Source organism: Carassius auratus, chromosome 29 (assembly GCF_003368295.1).
Source record: "Carassius auratus strain Wakin chromosome 29, ASM336829v1, whole genome shotgun sequence".
NCBI classification, from domain to species: Eukaryota; Metazoa; Chordata; class Actinopteri; order Cypriniformes; family Cyprinidae; genus Carassius; species Carassius auratus.
This window is the reverse complement of record NC_039271.1, coordinates 20,271,569-20,295,781: the sequence shown is the minus strand read 5'-3', so window position 1 is coordinate 20,295,781 and position 24,213 is coordinate 20,271,569. Positions and strand designations below refer to the sequence as shown.

The window sequence follows — 24,213 nt, the reverse complement described above, 5'->3', positions numbered from 1 at the left end:
GACTGGAAAATCACTCTACCTCCCATCAATTCCCTGTTGAACTAAACAGCAAATGCTGGTTAAGCAGGATTTGAAGCTGGTATGCTGGGCCCGTATTCATAAAGAATCTTTATGGTATATATAAAGCTATAAAAGTAGCTCCTAGGGACACAATTCTAAGAAAATTCTTAGAAATGTGGCGTTTACTCTTAAATTTTAAGAAAAACACCTAGTAAAGAAAAAAGTAATTCAGAAAGCATCTTAACCCTTAAAAGAGGTCTTAAGGTCAAACTTGTTTAGGAGCACAGATGCATTTATGAATATAGCAGGCTCATAGGTGCGCACAAGCAGGGGGAATGAACCGTTAATAGTTAGAGCTATACGAGCTATACGCTCTTTAAGAATGGCCTTGTGTTCATCCACTAACTGGGCTAACAGTAAACACAAGTTCCTCTGTACAGTTGGTCTTTCTCGCCCTTCTTGGTTTTGATTCCATGTTTGATACATTAAACCAACATTCAAACCACCACTTAAATAGGACAGCAATCACTGTAATTGGAAAGAGTGGAACAATTTTTATCATTCTAATCCAATCAAATACCTTATGACCATGATTTTGGTCACATTTTATGCATCCATAAATTGAAAATGCAATTGCAAATACAATTTGCAATTTCTTTTGAATAAAGTCCGGAATATAATTCCATATTGGAAAAATTATGCATGTAAATTCAAAGTGAGAATTAAAATACACTTAAAATCACTCTTTTTGTTCCCTTCTTGTACAACCAACCAATCACAGTCTTCAAAAGATTGTGTCATACATAGCAACGGGGTCAACCCCGCCTCCTCACTAAGATGAAAGTTTTTGTCTTTTCCTTACTCAGAGTTGCTCTCAGATCGGTCCTGAATCGCTCTTAAGCTAAGACTCCTACGTAAAAGTTTTTAAGCTAAATTAAGAGTTTTCTGAGAGGATTCTTAGAATTTTTATGAATACGGGCCCTGGTTTGAGCTGGTCTTTAGCTGATCACAAGTTGGTTTTTGGCTGGTTTAAGCTGGATAAAGATGGTCTTTAGCTGGTCTTTGGCTGGTTTGAGCTGGTTTTTAGCTGGTTTAAGATGGTCTTTAGCTGATCATGAGCTGTTCTTTGACTGGTTTGAGCTGGTTTCAGATGGTTTTTAGCTGATCATGAGCTGGTCTTTGGCTGTTTTGAGCTGGCTTAAGATGGTCATGAGCTGGTTTTTAGCTGGTTTAAGATGGTCTTTAGCTGATCATGAGCTGGTTTTTGGCTGGTTTGAGCTGTTTTAAGATGGTCTTTAGCTGGTCATGAGCTGTTCTTTGACTGGTTTCAGCTGGTTTCAGATGGTTTTTAGCTGATCATGAGCTGGTCTTTGGCTGGTTTGAGCTGCTCTTTAGCTGGTTTAAGATGGTCTTTAGCTTATCATGAGCTGTTCTTTGACTGGTTTGAGCTGGTTTCAGATGGTTTTTAGCTGATTATGAGCTGGTCTTTAGCTGGTTTGAGCTGGTTTAAGATGGTTTTTAGCTGGTCATGAGCTGGTCTTTGGCTGGTTTGAGCTGGTTTTTAGCTGGTTTAAGATGGTCTTTAGCTGATCATGAGCTGGTCTTTGGCTGGTTTGAGCTGGTTTCAGATGGTTTAAGATGGTCTTTAGCTGATCATGAGCTGGTCTTTGGCTGGTTTGAGCTGGTTTCAGATGGTTTTTAGCTGATCATGAGCTGGTCTTTGGCTGGTTTGAGCTGCTCTTTAGCTGGTTTAAGATGGTCTTTAGCTGATCATGAGCTGTTCTTTGACTGGTTTGAGCTGGTTTCAGATGGTTTTTAGCTGATCATGAGCTGGTCTTTGGCTGTTTTGAGCTGGTTTAAGATGGTCATGAGCTGGTTTTAGCTGGTTTAAGATGGTCTTTAGCTGATCATGAGCTGGTGTTTGGCTGGTTTTAGATGGTCTTTAGCTGGTCATGAGCTGGTCTTTGGCTGGTTTGAGCTGGATAAAGATGGTCTTTAGCTGGTCATGAGCTGGTCTTTGGCTGGTTTGAGCTGGTCTTTAGCTGGTTTAAGATGGTCTTTAGCTAATCATGAGCTGTTCTTTGGTTTGAGCTGGTTTCAGATGGTTTTTAGCTGATCATGAGCTGGTCTTTGGTTTGAGCTGGTTTCAGATGGTTTTTAGCTGATCATGAGCTGGTCTTTGGCTGTTTTGAGCTGGCTTAAGATGGTCATGAGCTGGTTTTTAGCTGGTTTAAGATGGTCTTTAGCTGATCATGAGCTGGTTTTTGGCTGGTTTGAGCTGGTTTAAGATGGTCTTTAGCTGGTCATGAGCTGGTCTTTGGCTGGTTTGAGCTGGTCTTTAGCTGGTTTAAGATGGTCTTTAGCTGATCATGAGCTGGTCTTTGGCTGGTTTGAGCTGGTTTCAGATGGTTTTTAGCTGATCATGAGCTGGTCTTTGGCTGGTTTGAGCTGCTCTTTAGCTGGTTTAAGATGGTCTTTAGCTGATCATGAGCTGTTCTTTGACTGGTTTGAGCTGGTTTCAGATGGTTTTTAGCTGATCATGAGCTGGTCTTTGGCTGTTTTGAGCTGGTTTAAGATGGTCATGAGCTGGTTTTTAGCTGGTTTAAGATGGTCTTTAGCTGATCATAAGCTGGTGTTTGGCTGGTTTTAGATGGTCTTTAGCTGGTCATGAGCTGGTCTTTGGCTGGTTTGAGCTGGTCTTTAGCTGGTTTAAGATGGTCTTTAGCTAATCATGAGCTGTTCTTTGACTGGTTTGAGCTGGTTTCAGATGGTTTTTAGCTGATCATGAGCTGGTCTTTGGCTGTTTTGAGCTGGCTTAAGATGGTCATGAGCTGGTTTTTAGCTGGTTTAAGATGGTCTTTAGCTGATCATGAGCTGGTTTTTGGCTGGTTTGAGCTGTTTTAAGATGGTCTTTAGCTGGTCATGAGCTGGTCTTTGGCTGGTTTGAGCTGGTCTTTAGCTGGTTTAAGATGGTCTTTAGCTGATCATGAGCTGGTCTTTGGCTGGTTTGAGCTGATTTTAGATGGTCTTTAGCTGGTCATGAGCTGGTCTTTGGCTGGTTTGAGCTGGTCTTTAGCTGGCTTAAGATGGTCTTTGGCTGGTTTGAGCTGGTCTTTAGCTGATCATGAGCTGGTCTTTGGCTGGTTTGAGCTGGTTTAAGATGGTCTTTAGCTGGTTTCAGATGGTCTTTAGCTGATCATGAGCTGGTTTTTGGCTGGTTTGAGCTGGTTTTAGATGGTCTTTAGCTGGTCATGAGCTGGTCTTTGGCTGGTTTGAGCTGGTCTTTAGCTGGCTTAAGATGGTCTTTGGCTGGTTTGAGCTGGTCTTTAGCTGATCATGAGCTGGTCTTTGGCTGGTTTGAGCTGGTTTAAGATGGTCTTTAGCTGGTTTCAGATGGTCTTTAGCTGATCATGAGCTGGTTTTTGGCTGGTTTCAGCTGGTTTTAGATGGTCTTTAGCTGGTCATGAGCTGGTCTTTGGCTGGTTTGAGCTGGTCTTTAGCTGGTTTAAGATGGTCTTTAGCTGATCATGAGCTGTTCTTTGACTGGTTTGAGCTGGTTTCAGATGGTTTTTAGCTGATCATGAGCTGGTCTTTGGCTGGTTTGAGCTGGTTTAAGATGGTCATGAGCTGGTTTTTAGCTGGTTTAAGATGGTCTTTAGCTGATCATGAGCTGTTTTTTGGCTGGTTTGAGCTGGATAAAGATGGTCTTTAGCTGGTCTTTGGCTGGTTTGAGCTGATTTAATATGGTCTTTAGCTGGTCATGAGCTGGTCTTTAGCTGGTCTTTAGTTGGTTTATAAATCCTTTTTTTATTTACCATGCTTGTAATTTCCTATAAGGTATTTCATTGGCTTAGAATGATAAAAATTGTTCCAATCTTTCTAATTACAGTGATTGCTGTCCTATTTAAGTGGTGGTTTGAATGTTGGTTTAATGTATCAAACATGGAATCAAAACCAAGAAGGGCGAGAAAGACCAACTGTACAGAGGAACTTGTGTTTACTGTTAGCCCAGTTAGTGGATGAACACAAGGCCATTCTTAAAGAGCGTATAGCTCGTATAGCTCTAACTATTAACGGTTCATTCCCCCTGCTTGTGCGCACCTATAAGCCTGCTATATTCATAAATGCATTTTTTGAGCCTGCAAGGTGGGAATGTCCAGTGGAAACTAAATGAACTGCGACACAATAAGATGTTCTGAAAGTGCTGTAATTGTTTGTGTGATCACTCTGCTTACAGAAGGTTGTGACAGACCCAAATCATCACTATTGCATTGTTGCATTTTACCTGTTGCCAAATATTGTAATGTAGTGATTACTTGAATTTATATATTAAAAAATAAATTATTATATAATCTATACCGTCTTATTAACTCACTATCATCCATTGTCTGCAACACATTTCTTCTGCCTCTCATCTTTCTGCCATTTTCTCCTCTGCTAAAGAAACTCTTAGGCCTCTTAAAAGTCCTCATCTGTGCTCCTAAACAAGTTTGACCTTAAGACCTCTTTTAAGGGTTAAGATGCTTTCTGAATTACTTTTTTCTTTACTAGGATTTTTTCTTTAATTTTAAAAGTAAACGCCCACATTTCTAAGAATTTCCTTAGAATTTTGTCACTAGGAGCTACTTTTTGCATTAAGATTCTTTATGAATACGGGCCCAGGTGTTTAGCTGTCCATGAGGCTGTCTTTAGCTGGTCTTTAGCTATCCATGAGCTTGTCTTTAGCAGGCTTAAGATGGTCTTTGGCTGGTTTAAGCTGGCCATGTTCTGGTCTTTAGCTAGTTTAAGCTGGTCTTTAGCTGGTCCGAGCACACACTAGTGGGCAGAGTTAGTGTAAATAGCCTTTGCCATCAAGGTGTTTTTTTTTTAAACTTTTAAACAGATACTTTATAAAATATATTAATGTTGTCATTATTAGGAGCCAAGCTTCAAAGGTACATATGCACCTATTGTAGTCATTGGTGTAAAAAATTGCCCTCATGTTTATTTAATCATTCATGCTGATTCATAATAATCACACAAGTGAACACTGAGCTGATTTCACATAAAAATGGCTCTGTTCTGTGAGATTTTTCAGATAAATCCTGCTGCGTTTGCAGTGATGCTTGCTATTTTTCTCTCTATTCAGCTTTAAGTGTATGAACATCATCATGCGACTAAAACAAACCCAATACATACAGATGTGTGGTGAGTTTGTGTAGTATGCAGTAATTGATTTGTGCTTCCTGCACTCTGTCGTGTGGGAGTGAATCTGGTCTGACAGGTTTTAGTCTTGTTCCCAGGGACTTGCTGAGTTTCTAGATCTCTCCGCTGTTTGTTTGTTAGTTGTTGTCATATGATCTGCTGTATCAGGATTACTCCTTTATCTCCTCTGTAAGCTCATCTTCATGAACACAAGAGCAGGTGTGTAGTGAGTGTGGAGAGAGAAGTGTCGGGTTCATCAAGGTAGAGGCGTTCAGCTGTTAAAGTGGCGAGAGGTATGAGAACTGAACATGGACTCTGTCTGAAGCGCTTTCTATCGGACTCAATCCTGATGATCTAACAGGTCCGTTCAGCTTCTTTTCTGCATTTCCCCTGCTCTGGCTTGCTTTCTAATCTAGTGTTTTAATAAACCTGGCACATATAGCTGGCTCTGAGACAGATAGCTTGTGCTCTTTTATTGTAAATGTGCTGAAGTATGTTAAAATGAACATGTCTGTCACTGTCATGGATCCCGTTTGGACATAAAACACCTCATCTGTCTTTGAGATGACAGATCTTTCATATCATGTGTTAACATGGCTGATGGATGTCATCCAGTTGGAGGTTTATTGTGTCATATATAACACATATAAGAGAATAAGATAAGACCTGAATCATAGAGACACAACAGATATTGACTAAGACTGCTCTTTTAGTAAAACAGTAATTATTGGAATATTCTACAAAGCTTTTTTATATTGCTATTGAACACATTTTTCTGGACCGCACAGTTTTATTAACTGAAGTGTGTTTTAGAATTGATTCTTGTGTTTGTGTTAAAGGTATTCATCATGTATTTAGGAAGTCATTCAGACAGATCACAGCAATGAAAATGTGATGTAAAAAGTGTGTAACTATCATAACTATCAGGCTTCATTGTAATTATACAACATTTATTTTGTAAATGAATTAATTATGTGTGTGTGTGTGTGTGTGTGTGTGTGTGTGTGTGTGTGTGTGTGTGTGTGTGTGTGAGAGATTCCCGCTGTTGAGACTCTAAAGCTTCGTACCATCAGTGTTTTATCACTGTTTTTTTCACTGGAAGTGTTCTCACATGTCAAAAGTCAACCTCAGGTCACTTAACTACCAGAAAACAAAGCATTAACAGATGTTAGACTGCACCACTTTCAAATAAATGTTGTTTGTAATGAACAGCACTATAATAATTATTGTTCTGGTATGAATGTCACTGAGAGCGCAGTGTAGGGCTGAGTTCACTGAACAGAGTTCTTAGAGGAAACAGATCCTGACTAGCATTAGCAATCCCATCATGCCTCACAACAACACGTATCACGCCAGAGCCGCATTCACAACAGCATTAAAGATGCTTTTGTAACTCATGCCTGTCATCACTCTGCTTTTGTGTAACACAGTTAGATCAAAGATTGGTGCTTCGAGGAAACGATGTGGAAGCTACAGTCACTGTGAATCATTTCCTGGGTTTCTCCAGTCGAGGCTTTAATGTTCATCATGTTTGTCTTTCATCATCGTTATGTAACATCTAAACACTCATCTTTTTCGCCTGCACTTAACCAACTAACACCAGCACTTTTCCTTTTCTTGTCTTTTTCATTGAATTAAAAAAAAATAACAAATAAAAAATACCTGGCTATGTGTTCTGTACTAGACTAACTGAGACTTGTCATGGCACTTGTATTCTGTTGTTGTTCTCTTGTTGACCTGACTGCTTCTGTTGTTCTCATTTGTGAGTCGCTTTGGATAAAAGCATCTGCTAAATGATTAAATGTAAATGTAATAACTCGCTTCACCTCTAATGTCAACTGTGTGTTATTTGTGTTTTGAGTTAAATAATAGTCAAATATCGGTTCAGTGATTTCAGGCTGTTGTAGGTTTTCTGAGATCAAACCAGCCGTTGAAGTAAGGAATAACAGACTCTGAGTTATTACAAAAATGAAAGTGGTAATGCAGCTGGGGTGTTGACAGGCTTGCCCTGCATTTCTGTGGAGGTTTTGCCCTCCAGGTCTTGGAGACAGTCACGTGACTGAAAGCTGTGAATTCGAGTCCTCGTGGCATAATGAGGGTTCCAGTATTTCCAGTTCCCATCAGCCTTTGTCAACAGATCTCAGTGTTTTTAAAGATGTGTGCCTCTGAAGTTCTGCATGATGTGGGATTTATTGTTACACCTGTGTGTGTGTGTGTGTGTGTGCACACTGTGTATTTACTGTCAGCTCATGCAGTGAAGTGTAGCAGTGCTGTTTTGTGTTGCAGACGCGTGATGCTGTGCTTTCTGCTCCTGACGCTTCACTGGATGACCGTCACTGAAGCGCTGCAGTCGTCCAAGGAAGGTGAGTAAAGACCTCGTCACGGATCACAGAACAAACCAAACGAAAGGGAGGTGTGTGCTAGAGGAGGAGGAGGAGTCATTGGTGATTGGGGTGTGGTTTGCAGAACTCTTCACACTGGATGAGAAGCATTACAACGCAGTAAAATTTGACCAAATCCTTATTGATGCGCTACTAAAAGATTCTTATACATTGTACATTTTACACTCTAGTCTACATTTGAATATTAGAAACAGAGCTGATAGCATTGATTAGATGATTTTGAATAATTTATTTTTACAATATAGATCTGACGATTCTGAAAACAAAACATCAGACAACCAAACAAAATAATCTTGTCTAGATTTTAACAAATGAGTCTATTTGAAAATAATTATTATTTTAAAAGAATTAATTATGGAAAAGAATCACTTGAAATAAGAGAATGAAGATTGTTTCATCCAGTGTTTTTTAAACAATCACTGGCATAATGTAGCATACACATCTCTTTATTTGAAACATAACATTTGTTCTAAAGGCCAGTTAATCTTTATCACAACATCGGAGTCAATATCCGGACTTTTATTCCAGTACTTTCGTTATTATTTAATGTTTGCAAAACAGAAATGTAGCCTACTGTTTGTGAAGCTGTTAAATATTCAGATGGGATTGTGATTTCAAAGGTTTACATATCAAAATTATCGTCATTTAAGAATAAGATCATGATCTTTTAACTGAATCGCGAATACATATGAGCTTATATGAGGCTTCTGCGGTCCATGGCACACATCCTCTAAGACCGAGAAAAACATCAAGACCTGCTTTATGTCCGAATCTCTTTTATTATTAGTCATGTTTAATATAAACACAGACGAGTAAGAAAAGTTCATCTTATGTGGGGACTCAAGGGAAAAATCTGGTCACCCTTTCTTTTAAGGTCTACTTCACGCTATTAACAAACCATTAACTACGACCTTTTCCTCAATAAACTCCTAATTTGCTGCTTATTAGAAACTCCTGATTTCAATTCCAACATCTCATTCATATACCACCAACTAAATATATCAAGTGCAATGCAAATTAGTGTAGTCGCAAATAAAGAAATAAAGAAGCCAGAGTAGGTTGAAAAGAACTGGAGGCCTGAAGGTTTGCTAGAAGTGTTGATAAAGCTGGTATTGCATTAGTAAATCATTGCGCTAGCACAAACTGTTAGTGAAACTGGCCTTTTCTTTTAAAATATATAGAGTAACTAGTTATATGTAATGGAATTATTTAATTTAATACAAAATAAATGTAACTGTAATCTGCTACAGGCACTGAGAAAAAAATTGTAATTACAGTTACTCGTCAAATGTTAATGATTATAGGATTACATCTGAATATTTTCACACACACATACAGATATGGGCCCGGTTTCGCTCACTGTTAGCGCACTAAGAAGACTCAAAAGATATATCTTACCATAGTTGTGTATGTTCCTAAGTGTGTTCCCCGAAGTGTCCCTTAGGAAGCTTCTTAACACGCTTCCTCTTACGTCCGACGTTACAAGAGCGCTGTTCAAAGTGAGGGTGCTGAATTAGTTGGCATCGATTGCTCATGAATCGATTTTCCACTTCACGTAAAGGTGCAATACATCGTTAAGAAAGACAACACGTTCTCATTAAACATTCCTCAAATTATTACAGTAACATTTATATTAACATACTTTAAGTTATCAGTAGAATATAGACTATAAATTTAATTATCAAATGGTCAGTAATATGTTCACACGATATGTTGTGATGGTTAGATGAACCGGGTCTCCCTCCTTATCCCGTTGTGCCACTTGTGCCGCTTCTTGACATGGGTTTAACTACTTAGAAAAATTATATAACACACTTTTATATTAATGGTAAGGTACTTTACAATCAGAATTGATTGGCAAGCAGCTGCAGTTACTTCTGTTTAATGCGGTATTGATTGCAATTGGTTAATGTTTTTAATAAAAAGCTACCTATCTACAATGAACAGAGAGAGAGAGTTAGATACAGAATATGATGGGGAAGAAACGTAAAACAGGGCACCAAGCCTCTCGTCAGAGGAAGTTGAAGTTTTGCTGGACCTTGCCACCAGGTCAGAGATCACACCCCTGTGGTCCACTATAACCTGCACGTTTATGGCCGCGTATACCTTTCGTGATATGTACACCTGATCAATCACTGATGGACTGGCGATAGGGACGAGTGTCATCCACCAGGATGTAATCCCCGACATGGCGCAGAAGGACGTTGGTGACAGTGTGGACGCACCTCTACACCGAGGTCTTGATTAGGCCGTAGCCCTCTCCCACGACCTCGATGAAGCTCTCTGTAGCAAAAAAAAAAAAAAAAAACACGTAGCGCTGGGCTTCAGGGCTTAAAGCTTAATTCCACTGCATTATCCTGGCAAGCGCAGGTCTGAGAAGGTCCAGCAGCTCCATAATGAGTTGTCTTGGGAGGCGAATTTTTTTTATATAGCCAAGTCAGACAAATTGTCAAAAGGGCTTAAATTTTGCCGAATAAAAAAAATTGACATGGACTAAACGGCTCCGCGTCCGGCTCCGTTAACAAGGTTAAGAGAGAGGTTAAGGAATAGGTTAAGAACTACTTAACGATAAGAACGTTTTGGGGAACCGGGTCAAGATTGATTCCTTTCATAAATCAGATTGATTGCTCAAAAAATGTTCAAGAATTTAGGACACAGAATAGCACACTTGGTAACGGTTTTATTCCATATTTGGGTTTATGTATATGCTTTATTTTTTGAATATTAACTGTTTTTGCAAGGCATTGTTAGATACCAGTGTTTCCCATCATAGCTATCTAAAGAATTATTTTCTTAAACAGTATCATAGCTATTAAACTATATCTTTTTATTTTAAATCTGTATCAAACCTCAGAACGATCTCAAATTGAAGTGTCGCTAAAATCTCATTTTGTGGTGGCTGTGCTTTAAATGAATTATTTTAATCTTAATTCAAGAGATGAAGTATTTTGACCATAATCAGTGTTGAGTACTAGTGTAAAGTTAACCCTGCCTGTTTTAAATGTTTCAGGGTAATTCAGTTATTCTTTTGTTTTTATTCACAATTATTTAGAAATTTTAATTTAGAAAAGTAAATCAAAAGCAATCTAATTAAATCATTTACATAAATGCACAATTTACTATATTGTATATCTGTTACATTTCCAAAGTAACCTTCCCCACACTGTTCAAAACGATCTTTTTGTGCCTTTGAGTGAAAGAAAGGGCTAGTAGTGCGAAAAATAAGTTCCTCTCATATTTCATGAGGCCTGATCCGCTCTGGTTTTCAGCTTTCCTCGGGTTTATCTTTCATGTGTGACGTCAACATATGATGACAGGCTGATGTAAGTAAATAAAGCACTTAGTAAACACTAAACCATTAGATCAGAGTCCTTAACTCACCCGCTAAAGCGTGTCTATAGCACATTGAGAGAGAGAGTGTGTGTGTGTGTGTGTGTGTGTGTGTGTAGAGATGTAAATAAGTAACTACATTTGAGGAATAAATTGAATATACCACACGATAAAATGGCTCTAAATGTAAATTTATTAGGCATACTCTCACTATTAACTATTACTAGCATATTTTCTGTTTATTAGTTCTTGTAAAGCTCATATTAATGCCTCATTCTGCCTTTCCATATTATAGATCCCTTAAACCTACCCCATATCTAAACATAACTACTATCTTACTAACTCTTAGTATGCAGCTTGTCTTTGCATCATGTATTAAATGTTTTTATATTGACTTTTAAAGTGAAAACTGACCGTGAGTATATGTGAGATCTCAAATCGCCAGTATTTTTAGCTGCTCAATGCTGTGTTTATTCCTCTGTCACAGCGCTCTCTCTGTGTCTGTGTTTGTAGGAGTGTGTAGCTGCTAGCATGAGCCCACATGTCATAATCACACACTGAAGACACTAATGGAGCGTTTTGTGTTTAATGTTTTGCTGTCAGCAACTTAACGTGTAGCTAAATAAGTGAGTCAGTATGATCTGATTAGCACATTTAATTCAGCTGGTCAGAACAGTATAGCTGTGTGAATCAAATGAAAATAGTAGTGTTAATCTATCAGGATTCTTGAATGTGACTAACTCTTTTAGAACTTAAAGGGATAGTTCACCCAAAAATTAAAATTAGCCCATGATTTACTCATCCTCAAGCCATCTATTCATCTGACTTCTTTTAGATGAATCCAATCAGAGTTCAGACAGGACCACTTTGGCAAGTTACTTGAGTTTATTGAACACAATTTATCTTTGGCAGTATGGTTCCTTATGGGGGTTCCTGCTCCCAAATTAATTGAACATACAAGAGGTTTAAACATTAATCCCCCGTAACCATTCGCTTGGAAATACATGACAATTAAGACACTTAATAATGTCTTTAATGCAAACTGTGGTAATTGTGTAGATGTGGCAGTGGGACGTCTATCCTGTAGCCTGGTTATGAAGATGGGTGTCTCTCAGCAGTCAGGTCCATGCCAACCCAGACTGGAATAGTGATCTGAAACAAAGAAGACAACAACCAGACAGTCCACAGTAATGTGTTCATGCTTATAATGGGGAGGGAGGGAGGGTTGCGAGCCGCTGAGCATACTGACCGAGCCGTAGTGCCACGTATATATATGTACATATGTCCCGTGTCTAATAGGAGAATGGTAGTAGTTGGAGCGATTTGACAGCTGACTGCATCAGCTGGGCGCAGCCTATGCCTCCGTGGCCTGACTGAACTAACGCTGCCCTCGATTCATATTAAAAAATGTCCTGGCTCTTTCAAGCTTTATAATGGCAGGGAATGGCTGTTGATATTCAGTAGTCCAATAGAAATCTAATAAAGTGTATGCATCCATTATTAATAGTGATGTGCCAGAATATGTCATCCGCTCGACCCGTTTCTTACACAAGTGGATCGCTTCACTTCACAAGGCATCCATTACACTTTTTATGATGGACTTCTGCACTTTTATGGGATTCAAAATTTCAACCACCATACATTGCCATTATAAAGCTTGGAAGAGCCAGGATATTTTATTACTTTATTTTAACTCTGATTGTATTTGTCTGAAAGAAGAAAGTCATATACATCTGGGATGGCTAAAAGGTGAGTAAATCATGGGCTAATCTTAATTCTTGGGTGAACTATCCCTTTAGGTTTAACTGTTGTTTAAAGAGTATGTAAACATGTTAACTGGCTGTAGGTACATATCATTTTGGCATTGTTTGTGTGACAAGTTAATTGATGTCCATTCAAAGCTGTAGTCATTCAAGGGATGTATTTTGTGCCAAAAGCAATGATTCGCAGCTTAGCTCACATAGACTGTTGTTGTGAAAAACTGTAATTGAGCACAATAAGATGTTCTTCTTCATAACGTTTTATTATCTTCATGCTTCATATTGCGGTAGGAAATTACCACATCAACTCAAAGAGCTGGAAATATCAAAGTCAACATCTACATCAACACTTGACATGTTTCCGCACCATTCTGGGGAGCGATTCCCAAAAGCATCATTAGCCAACTATGGTCACAAGTACCGTTGTTACCAACATGGTTCAACGATTCTGTGTTTCCCAAAACCATTGCTTACATTACATAGTAAGAACTACAGCTCTGGACCTGAGGTTAGAAGCACAGTTTCTTATTAATAAGGGCATATGGGCTTAAATAAATGATGCTCTTGGGCTCAATAAGCAAGCTTACATACAGTGTAGTACAGCCTATACATTCTGTGTTTATTCTGACACCACTGTAGTTGCTTCATGTAATTTGTCACTGCTATGCTGTAATAGATGTCTTCTCTGAGATCTTCAGTCTTTGTTTGCTTCATTGCAGATGGCAAAAGGCCGTATATTTACCGCTGCCGCTCGCCCAACATGGAGATCTTCACCTGCTGGTGGCATCCGATCGCTAATCAGGACAACGTCACCTACACGCTCCTGTACACCATGGGGTGAGATTTCACAGCGTGCCTTTAATACATCTGTGTAACTTTCAATCGCTATGATTTATCATCATTTTCACCAGATTAGTGTTTGTTATGTAGCGTGTAGCTGTTGATAGTGAACAGACGTCATGTCTCCTCACAGTGAGCGTGCTCCTCAGGAGTGTCCTGATTACGTGAGCGGCGGCATCAACAGCTGCTTCTTTGATGCCAAACACACTCAGGTCTGGGAGATGTACTGCATGAACGTGACGGCACACACACACACGGGGCCCATCACCTCTCGGAAACACTGCCTGGACGTGGTCGAGATAGGTGATGCTTTACACTAAATATTACGCATGCTATAAAACATTAGGATATGATGAAGCTGGCATCAGCTCTTGAAAAAGCTTCTCTAGCTTCATCCACTGAGCTCGGCTCAGACCTGCAGACTGTTCGCACTCAGCTTGATTTTTCTTGTTCAACACTTCACTCATACAGTTTAATATACAGTTATATACATTGATTAGTCTGTAAAATAACGTTTTTTTTATTGGCATTGATGTGAAGGACACATCATAGCATATAACAAGCACTATGAGAGTTTTCTTCAAACTACTGCTCTGTTCATACTGTCCAAATACTGACCCTACATTAGGCCTCTACACGGTTGTAAATGTTCAGGCTTTCACAGTGTGTCTTCGTGAACTCTTCTGTTCTAGGTTTCTCCTGAGGTTTGCTCATCATCATGTTTGTTAATGAGTCTCGTGTTCTTTGTTCCCAGTGGAGACCGACCCTCCCTTTAACCTGACGTATATCATGCTGAACGAGAGCATCGGTGAAGTCGGCCACAATGTTTTAGTGTCCTGGCTGCATCCGATTGAGTCTCTGGTTCATGAGCAACTGATGATGCTGGTCTACGAGCTGCGCTACAGAAACCTCGCTCAGCCAGACAACTGGAGGGTACAGACACACAGAGTCTGCTTATCATGTCTCCATTTTCATGATAACTGTAGAAGAGACAGGAATGGAGACAAACTATTTGTCTTCTATTGGTCTGTAGGTAATGGAGCGTTTGCGCGAGCCTCATGTGGAGTTTTTGGATCTGCCGGTGGGAAGGTATGAGTTAAGTGTGCGCTGCCGCACCACCAGCAACAAACACTGGAGTGTATGGAGTGAGTCCATCATCGTCACCATCAACGGCAGAGCTCTGTCCGGTACTCACAAACACTTACACATATATCAACCCATCTGTCATGACCATTGTTTGGAAAAACGGCGTTTAAAAGAACGGCGTTAGGTAACGACGTTATTTTTTCAGTAACGGGGTAATCTAACTAATTACTTTTCCCGTTGTTACAACGCCGTTAACATTACTGGAGGTTAAATGCGGTGCGTTACTATGCATTGATTTAATAGACTATGCAATCCGAACGCACCCCTGGCTCACACAGCGAGTGAGTTGGGTTAATAACGGGATAAGCGATTATGATTGGCTAAGGCAGAGTCATGTGTTTCATGGTAGCCAATCAGAGCCAGTGTTTTTACGCCAGCGGCGCTAAACACACACACACACGAACGCGCGCGCACACACGCAACAGCTAAACAGAGATTCGCAGCAGCAGCAGAGATGGTGAGTCAGGAGCAATCCGATGAAAAGTTGGCATTTTCAAAGTGGAGATATAAGCACTACTTCAAATTCATTGTGGTCAAAGGCAAGAACGTGCATGTAATGTGTACATGCAATGTGTGACACACATCTACAAAGCTAGTGGCCAAAAACACTTTTCTTACAAAGACAAAGATAAAGTGCAGGATAAAACTCTTGCTGTCTGTTGACGTGCAATAAATATCGAAAGTTATGTACGAACACATGTCTGTTCTACTCTTTTCAACTGACTTGTGAAAACTGCTAAAAATATATATATATATATATATATATATGTGACCTTTGGTTAATCTGGCCCGGTTTGCCCCATTCTTCCACAGCACTCACACACACTCAGATTGTGGATGATGTTTTACTTTATTTTTCTGCACACAGAGCAGTGGAAAGAAGAGAATTGTGAGTCACGCTAATACAGCTCCATCTGTTTGAGAAATGATTTCAGTTTTTTTTTAGAGAGCACATGGAAAAAATGGCGCACATTAAAAGAGTTCGTGCAAACAGAAATAAAACTATCAAATTACCCAAAAATACGAACAGAAAACACACTAAAAAATCAATTAATGTCCACTGTGTGCAATCCCTAACATACATCTCCTAACATTCAATATAAAACCAGTATTTTTACTTTTAATGCGGAGCTGCAACAGAAACGACTCACCCACAGCAGTTCCCTCTAGCTCTGCTGCAGTTCATTCGAACTCCGTGTGCTATAGCGCCACCAGCGCAGCCAATAGGAAGCGCGATCACATTACAGCAGGATTTAATTAAAGAACCCTTATCTATAATATTTATCCCGTTACATATATATATATATATATATATATATATATATATATATATACATATATATATATATATATATATATATATATATTTTTTTTTTTTTTTTTTTTTTTTTTTTATACAGTAACGCAAATAGTTACTTTCCCTGGTAACGAGTTACTTTTATTCTAGGGTAATTCAGTTACTAACTCAGTTACTTTTTGAAACAAGTAGTGGGTAACTATAACTAATTACTTTTTTAAAGTAACGTTCCCAACAGTGGTCATGACTGATAGCTGCTGCTCTAAGTGTGTCTCTCTTTGTCTCTCAGATCAAATGTTAGCCTTGATCCTTGTGACCAGCCTCACCATCATGATCTTCATCATCTTCACTTTGGGGAACATCCCACGAGGCAAGAGGTCAGTGACGTCATGAAGCTCATAGCTCTGGTCTCGTCTCAGACGTTTAGTTCTGGCACCGACAGCCACAAATCTGCAGAATAGTGATTAATAAACATAAAAAAGGATTATTACCTGAAAATGTAAACATGCAAAAAAGGGTTCTGTGAGAGGTAAAGAATAAAAATGCTGAAAATTCTCTACTGGGATGTGCTATCAATAAAGATTTTTTTTTAGCTAAGTTCTGTGTGTTTTGTATCACTGTCTCATGGATGTTTTTCACTGCTTGTGTTCTTCCAGCAGGATTAAATCATTCTTCCTGCCAGCGATTCCCAAACCGTGCATCCCAGGACTTGAACCCGCTCTGCTGAAGGTCAGAGAGTCCCTTCACACATCACACACACCAGCTCAGAGTTACACTGTTTATTAGTAGTGTTCAGATCAGATAAACAGCTCAGATCAGAACATAGCTTAGCGACTGCATAGCAATGTCACGACAACTAGCACAACAATGTTGAACGATTTATTCAGAACTTAATTTGAAGTTCCTGCTCTTTCTTGTCCCAACAGAAGGGGAATATTGACGAGATCAATCAGCATTTCTCCAGTTTTCACTGCTACAAGTCGCCACAGTACTGCACGGAAACGTGGTACCAGGTAAACGTGGACACGAGTCCAGCTGTGACACCCAGTGTCCAGTCTGACGGTATACAGGACGAAGTGCTGATCAAGACAATCACACCGATTGTGCCGATCGGGCCAATCACACAGTACGTCACCTGCCCTGATGGACAACAGTCTGTTCAGACTAACAGCACTCCTGCACCTTACTGCCACGGCTCCACCCCCTACTGTGAGGAAGACACGCCCCCTGCAGACCCTGGCCCTGCCCACCCAGTGCTCATGTCTGTCCCAGGCATGGACTACAGCATGATTCTAAGCCCCGTCCCCTACTGTGAGGAAGATACGCCCCCTCCAGACCTTGGCCCCGCCCAACCAGAGCTCACGTCTGTCCCAGGCATGGACTACAGCATGATCCTAAGCCCCGCCCCCGTGGCGCCGCCCACTCAAGACTTCTACATGTGTGTGAATGGCGTGACGCCCGCCGGCACACTACATCTGGTGCCCTACCTGCAGCTCAACGAGGGAGCGGACTACGAAGCAGACAAGAACAGCCAGCTGGCAGCGCTGCTGGAGAAGCAGATGGAGGCGCTGTTGAGCACGATAGAGTCGAACCCAAGCGAAGCTGTCATGCCTTCACAACCTCATTCACCAGACAGTAGCTGCAGAAGCATCTAATAACACACACACGCAGCATATTAGGAGCCGTGCAGCAGGTGTTTAAGCGCTAAGTCTAGTTTAGCAGTGCTGCTCCTGCTTGATTAAAGTGACAACGCAATAATATGAACATGATTTTAATCTGATTCATTGAGTTTAGTTTGGAAAAATGTGTAGATTTCATATTATAGAAACTCAAGTAATTTATTTACCTACCAGTCAGATGAATTTTTCTTCTTCATGTAAATAAGATTTCACAGGCAGTTAATGACGTGTGAGAGAGATTATCGTGTACAGAAGATCAGATCACAGATTTCATGGACAGAGCAGAATGCCAGGTCAGACTAGAAATAACTGAAATGAGTAAAACACGTTTCTTTAATGGACAGATGGAAGAATAGAGAGATAAAGGGTCACTGCTTGAGATCTCAGCAGGAATCCAGTCACTTCTTATCCATGACCAGCACATTTCAACTAAACTTCCTTCGAGTCTCGTCAGGATAAACATTTACTCTAAGTACTAGAAACTCTTTTGTAACACGGGTATATGGTTTGCTCGTTGAGTGAGTGATGATGTAATGTATGTACATCTATGATGATGATGATGATGAGCCACACAACACAGTCCCATTGATGCATCCTAGTTTATACACTGATCCTCAAACATACGACAGTAAAGAAAGCGAAACATTCACTGTGTTTATAAGCAGTGTCACTGACGAGCTAAACTCAGTAGTTTGCTTAGTAGTTCATGTTTTTTTAATGAAAGACTCTGGAGTTTCTTTTTAAAGCATAAGACACAAACCCCAATATGTTTTAGTAGGTTGAACTACTATAATGTTTCACAACATTAAAAGTTGTTTGTTTGGACCACGTTAAATGTTTGAGTGGCAGTTTAACTGATGTGTTTGCAAATGTGCCTTTTGACAATTTTTTGTGTAATGTTTATTACTAGAATGTAAAATCAGATGAATCAGGGTTTTAATAATGTTCGATACATTCATGATACATTACTCTGTTTTGTACCGCATTCACAAAGAGTGCCGTTTAAAACACTACGGAAGATTAGAAAAACATTTCATGGTCAAAAAATGGCTGCTTTATTTTTATGTGTTTGTTCTTGGCTACGTAGAAGTGTCTTATAACAGTGTCCCAGAGAGAAAAAGATAATGGTACTGTAACGTGAACCTGTGTGTGTGTGTGTGTGTGTGTGTGTGCACAGTCTTGTTTGTGCGCCTTAGAGAGACTGAAGCACTGTTATTTATTCATAACTGTTTCTCAGACTCATTTTAGTGTCAGTTCATGTTTTCCTCTTGATTTTCCTGAGGGATTATTTGTCTTTGGGGTGTATTGTCATTGATACGGAGGCATGGGGATCCATCTGCAAAGCTTTATTCAAAGACATGGTCAACACAGGCAAGGGTCGGACAATGGAAAACAGGTACACTGAGGGCAAGACCAAAGAGTAGTCCAGTAAACAGGTGTGGGTCGATACAAAGGGCAAGGCAAACAGATAATCCTCAGACAATAGTCCCGGCGAGGTATAAACTATGTCTGAGAAGGCAATATAAAGGGTGATCCGGGGCAGGTAGCAAACAGACAAAACGAGGAGACAGGCTAAAATACAAAGCTAGGGTAAACAGACTAGATAAAGGCGAGGCAAAGAACAAGAGTAGGAACTAGCCAAATTTGGAATGACTATAACATTGCTATCACTGACAGTGATACACGCAAACAATACTCTTCCCTGAACTGTGGTTAGAGCCTGGTATAGGGAAGGTGACGGTGACATCACGCCGCGTTGCATTATGGGTCCTCCGCCATATTTGCAGGATCGCGCCCTATACCGATGTATTTGAATTTGTGTGTTGGAGGCTGTGTTTGGATTTTCAGTCGAGATTTTGATAAACATCGATATGGTTGGTCAGTACTGCTTGATCAAGAACTGCCATAGCAGGTCACATGATCGTTCAGGGAGGAAACTGAACAAAGGAATACGTTATTTCAGCTTTCCTTCCTGTAAAAAACATCCCTGCATCAGCGAGAGTGTGTTCGCTGCATTTTCAGTCAGGTGAGTTCTCTGGTCTCTAACTTTGACCTAAATACAATATTTTCATTTTGTTCTTATTGTCTTAAACGTCGGTGTGTGTTGACTTCCAGAGCAACGCATAATTTGTGGCTATCAACAGATAATGATCCATTTGCAACAACAATCACAATATCTAAGAAATTGATTGATTTATATATATATATATATATATATATATATATATATATATATATATATATATATATATATAAGTCACACACTGTCAATAGTTTCATCAAGATCACTTTAAATTAACGTGTTAGCTTTTGTTTATCTTCTGGTCCAGTTTCTACTAACATAATTATGTATATATATATATATGTGTTTGTGTGTGTGTGTGTGTGTGTGTGTGTTGAAAGTATATGAAGATGTCCATAATTGTCTATAACCTACAAAATGGCTGTATTTACAGGACAGCCAGCATTTGAAATGCTGGACACTCATCCTGACTGGGCACCATCTTTGCTTCTGGGCCACAATGAAGTGAAAGTGATGAATAAAGAGAGGTCTGCACGTTAGTTAAGAAGACACCTCAAACATCAGGTAATTAGCAAGAGGCCAGGAGAGGAAGGGGAGGAGAAAGAACAAGAAGAAAGCACGGAGGAGGTGGCCCAAGACGCAGAGGAAGATGTTTGTGCGTCAGTATGCCACGCCAGTTTGCGGAGATATTTGGAAATCGTGTTGCTGCCATTGTGGACTGCTTTGAAATTTTTATAGAAAGACCATCCAATCTTCAGGCAAGAGCACAAACATTTTCAAATTACAAACACAGGCATACACTGAAATACCTCATCGGCATTACTGCACAAGGAGTAGTTTCTTTCATCTCCAAAGGGTGGGGTGGGCGGACAAGTGACAAACGAATAACAGAGGACAGTGGTTTTCTACATAAAGGAGAGTGTGGGACTGATGTGTGCTGATGTGAAAATACCAGCGTTCACAAAGGCTCGTCATCAATTGGATGCAAAAGATGTGGAGGAAACAAGATCCATTGCTCATCTCAGAATACACGTGGAAAGAGTTAATGGTCAAGTTCGGAATAAATACAAAATTTTGTCTTCTAAAATTCCCATAAATATGGTTCTGCCATGTGAGGGTGAGACTGTGGTTTTCTTGGACAAAGTTGTCACAGTCTGCTGTGCTCTTACAAACATGTGTTGTGCAGTGATTGCTAAATCAACTGGTTTGTAAAAACGTTTGATAAAAGTTGTACAAAGCAAGAGGTGTTGTGTATTGTATATTCCTTGATGATTTGTAGGATAATTGATGAATGATGTTGAATTTGTGGTTTATGTTAGCAGATGATAAAGACAGGCCACATTGCATGAATCAAAAATTATTTATTTTGTTTTCAATGAACAATTTGCTTTGATATTCTGTACATATTTTTACATGCCTTTTTAAAATGTTTGTGACTCAAGTTTTTATATAACTGCTTAATAAATACATTAGGTGACTTATCTGTTTCTGTACTGATTGTGTCCACAGAGACCCTTTAAAGGGAGGGATAGTTCACTTTAAAATGAAGATTCTGTAATTTACTCGCCCTCAAGTTGTTTCAAACCTGTATGAATTTCTTTCTTCTGCTGAACACAAAGGAAGATATTTTGAAGAATGTCAGTAACCAAACAGTTACCTGGAACCACTGACAGTCATCTATGATGACAGAATTTTCATTTTAAAGTGAACTATCCCTTTAAGTGCAAATAAACTTGGATGGGCAAAGATACATCAATCTACTTTGAAATAAACTACCAAATACCCTAATTTTTACATGTCAACATTAACTGATGACAAAAAGGCACAGTGGTATTTAACAAGTTACCCCATCTTGTGACAATGTACAACAACAAAAAAAATTCTTGCACAACCTATGAAAACTTAACATATGCTAAAAATAGAAAGCTAACATTAGCTAGGAGAGCTGCTACTCGGGTCAAATAGCTATAACATAAATGTACAACCGTAATGAACGTAGCCTAGGCTACTAAAATAAACACCAAAACTTAACAGCAACTATTCGGAATTGTAGCAATTTATGCTAAAAATCAATGCAAAGCTGGCAACCTGCACACTTCTCACCTCATATCTGGATCAGTTTTCACAAATATCACACACAACCTTTACAATATTTCTTAAGAAATTTACCAGAAAATTAACAAATATAAAAGCACCTGAAAATCATCAGAATAAATAAAGGCACAAGTAAATATTTAAATGTTTAGATGCCTTTGGTCAGAAACTCGAAACTTTAAACTGGGTAAGTACGCACAAATAACTTAAGTCACAGCTCTTGTCAGTCTTATCTCTACATTTACTTGGAACAAGAGGGACAAAACCAGACTTCGTCTGCTGCAGGGCCATCCTCAAGTCCAACACATTCGAGATGAAACCACTGGACCCTACAGTTTTCATTGTCACATGCCACCATGTCACCTTTTTCCTCAGGTCCAGTGAACAGTGCTCTCTACCTCTGTAACTGCCCTTCCTTGTATTGTTTTTCTGTATCATTGTTAGAGGCAAAGTTTTGTTGCTCACTGATGCTTGGGAGGCTTGAGTGAAATGTTTGCCAATGAGCCACGAAAAATTGTTGTCCCTTCTTTATGCGTGCCATCCAAAACTCAGGGTTTGGTTCTACAACACAGTCTTTGAGTGTCCAAACCACAAAATCACAGTAATTACTGCCTGTCACGAATATTTGTGTTTGGACCTGTGCATTTCAGTTTTACCTCTCCATTAACAACCTCAAGGCAGAAGTTGCTGTCTTTGGCCAAACATGCCTCTTGAATGGAGTTGTTCCTGTACTTGGAAGGGCACTTAGCTTCAACACAACCTTTCCCACAGCAAATGCACCTCACTGTGCCATCTGGTGATGCCCCCACTTGGGGGAAATCTGGGTTTATAAAAAAAAAAAACATGTGGCAACTTCGTGGCCATTGTGTTTTCTCTTGTTTTTTTCCACATATGTTCTCAATGCCTGCTCTTCATGTGTAATGCCCCAATTGACATCAGCTGTGCTACATTTGCTGTCCTTAGGATAACAAACCTCTTTTACAGTTGACAGAGCTGGTGCTTTGATATCAGTAGCATAAACAGCATGCATATTCGAGGCGGGGACCCTGCCTGCTCCAGCAGCAAACCACAATGAAGATTTCTGCTGTTTCCTTGTCCTCTCCTCAATCTCTACAGCTTGTGCCTCTGAAACATCAGCATGTTTTTGTAGTGCCTGGCAGTGCTGTTCCAATACTGATAAATCACATCCAACAAGCCTGGGGTCATGTAGGCGGTGAAGGGTTTTTAATTGTGTGACAGGCTGCACAGGATCTCTGAACTCCTCGCAGTTATCTGGCAGCACACTCAGTATAGCAGACTTGCCACCTGTTTTATGAAGATCAGTGTAAAACTGTCTTAGCTCTGAAGGTGTAGGTGATGGTGTAGGGATCGTCTTGGTACAAGTCCTCAATCCATGCTTGTTGTCAGTCTCACCATCCAACAGAGAGTTCATTGATTTTTGCATGGCAACAGCAGAGGTGTAATTAATCTTATGGCTTACCTCACCGTGAACTTTGTTCACATTACTCTGTAAGATCCAGTATGCAGACATGTCTGTGACAGTCCTCATTTCTCTGCACCGGACAGTTGCTTTCATTTTAAAAAGCAAGGCCCCAACATGGGTGCATGTCTCTGCAACTCCAGCCATACACGTACAGTGGGCTGAGGAAACTTCACCATTGTTGTTGATGATAACCCAAGCCTTCAGAGGAACTTCACTAAGGCGCTGGGAGTGCATCACCTGTACATAAAGACAGAAATGTTAATCAATGACAGATACATTTATTATCTGATTAATACAAATTAAACTTAGTTAATTTGTGATTAATAAAAGCAGAACCACTTAAATTATCTTGCTTTTATGCTTACACAGTCAAACTAATTTGTAAATGTTAATTATGTATTTCAATGTAAATATAATGTAATGTAAATTATTGATTGTAAATTATGTATTCATTCATTTCTAATCAACATAATCACGTGTTACAAAAATACATCTGCCCACCACGAGCAAAATAAAACTGGGTTTTTAGACAATTTTGACAATTATAACCAATATATATATTTTTTAGTAAATGCAACTGCTCAAACCCACTGCTTATGACTCTTTAAAATAACATAACTTTAGCTGAATATTTAGCTTTTTTTTGTTTTAATAACTTGGCCAAAAACACACGTGCCATCTTATGAACGTGTTGATTCATTGCACAGAATACAACAGAGAAAGAATCAATTTTACAGAATCATTAAGATACGTAGGTATTAAAACATTGTCAGTAAATAGCCTATTTATTTTAGCTGATTTGCCAACCGCCTTAAAACTCCGACAGAAGAAGAAGTGCCATCTTACCTTTGCCAGAACGACTGTGCTCTTGCAGTTAGGCGGCCTGTGAATGAGGAGGTCTTGTACCCAGCCGCTGCAAAACTGTTCATGAGCTTGAAGGGATTTATAGCTCTTAAACTCCTGCAAAGTGTACGC

At 39.6% G+C, this 24,213-nt stretch overlaps 1 protein-coding gene across 3 annotated transcripts; it reads left to right on the top strand.

Moving 5' to 3' along the window:
• The first annotated feature begins 5,251 nt into the window (after positions 1–5,251).
• LOC113048328 (prolactin receptor-like) lies at positions 5,252–21,139 on the top strand. Of its 3 annotated transcripts, none has more exons than XM_026210101.1 (10): positions 5,252–5,477; positions 7,471–7,547; positions 13,396–13,513; positions 13,650–13,819; positions 14,271–14,449; positions 14,550–14,703; positions 16,249–16,336; positions 16,616–16,688; positions 16,886–19,664; positions 20,095–21,139. In XM_026210101.1, exons 2-9 carry the CDS (start codon positions 7,478–7,480, stop codon positions 17,612–17,614), a joined length of 1,581 nt encoding a protein of 526 aa, XP_026065886.1. In that variant the 5' UTR covers positions 5,252–5,477; positions 7,471–7,477; the 3' UTR covers positions 17,615–19,664; positions 20,095–21,139. The 3 variants fall into 3 exon arrangements, with proteins under 3 accessions (XP_026065886.1, XP_026065887.1, XP_026065885.1); XM_026210102.1 differs by having other exon boundaries at positions 5,252–5,545; positions 16,619–16,688; XM_026210100.1 differs by having other exon boundaries at positions 5,252–5,545.
• Positions 21,140–24,213: the final 3,074 nt, after the last annotated feature.

What these genes read in the sequence shown, in the direction of transcription:
- LOC113048328 (XM_026210101.1), top strand. Translation starts at nt 7,478, where the DNA reads ATGCTGTGCTTTCTGCTCCTGACGCTTCACTGGATGACCGTCACTGAA. An exon ending in CTCAGCCAGACAACTGGAGG is followed by an intron (nt 14,450 to 14,549) that starts GTACAGACACAC and finishes ATTGGTCTGTAG; the next exon opens with GTAATGGAGCGTTTGCGCGA. An exon ending in AACATCCCACGAGGCAAGAG is followed by an intron (nt 16,337 to 16,615) that starts GTCAGTGACGTC and finishes GTGTTCTTCCAG; the next exon opens with CAGGATTAAATCATTCTTCC.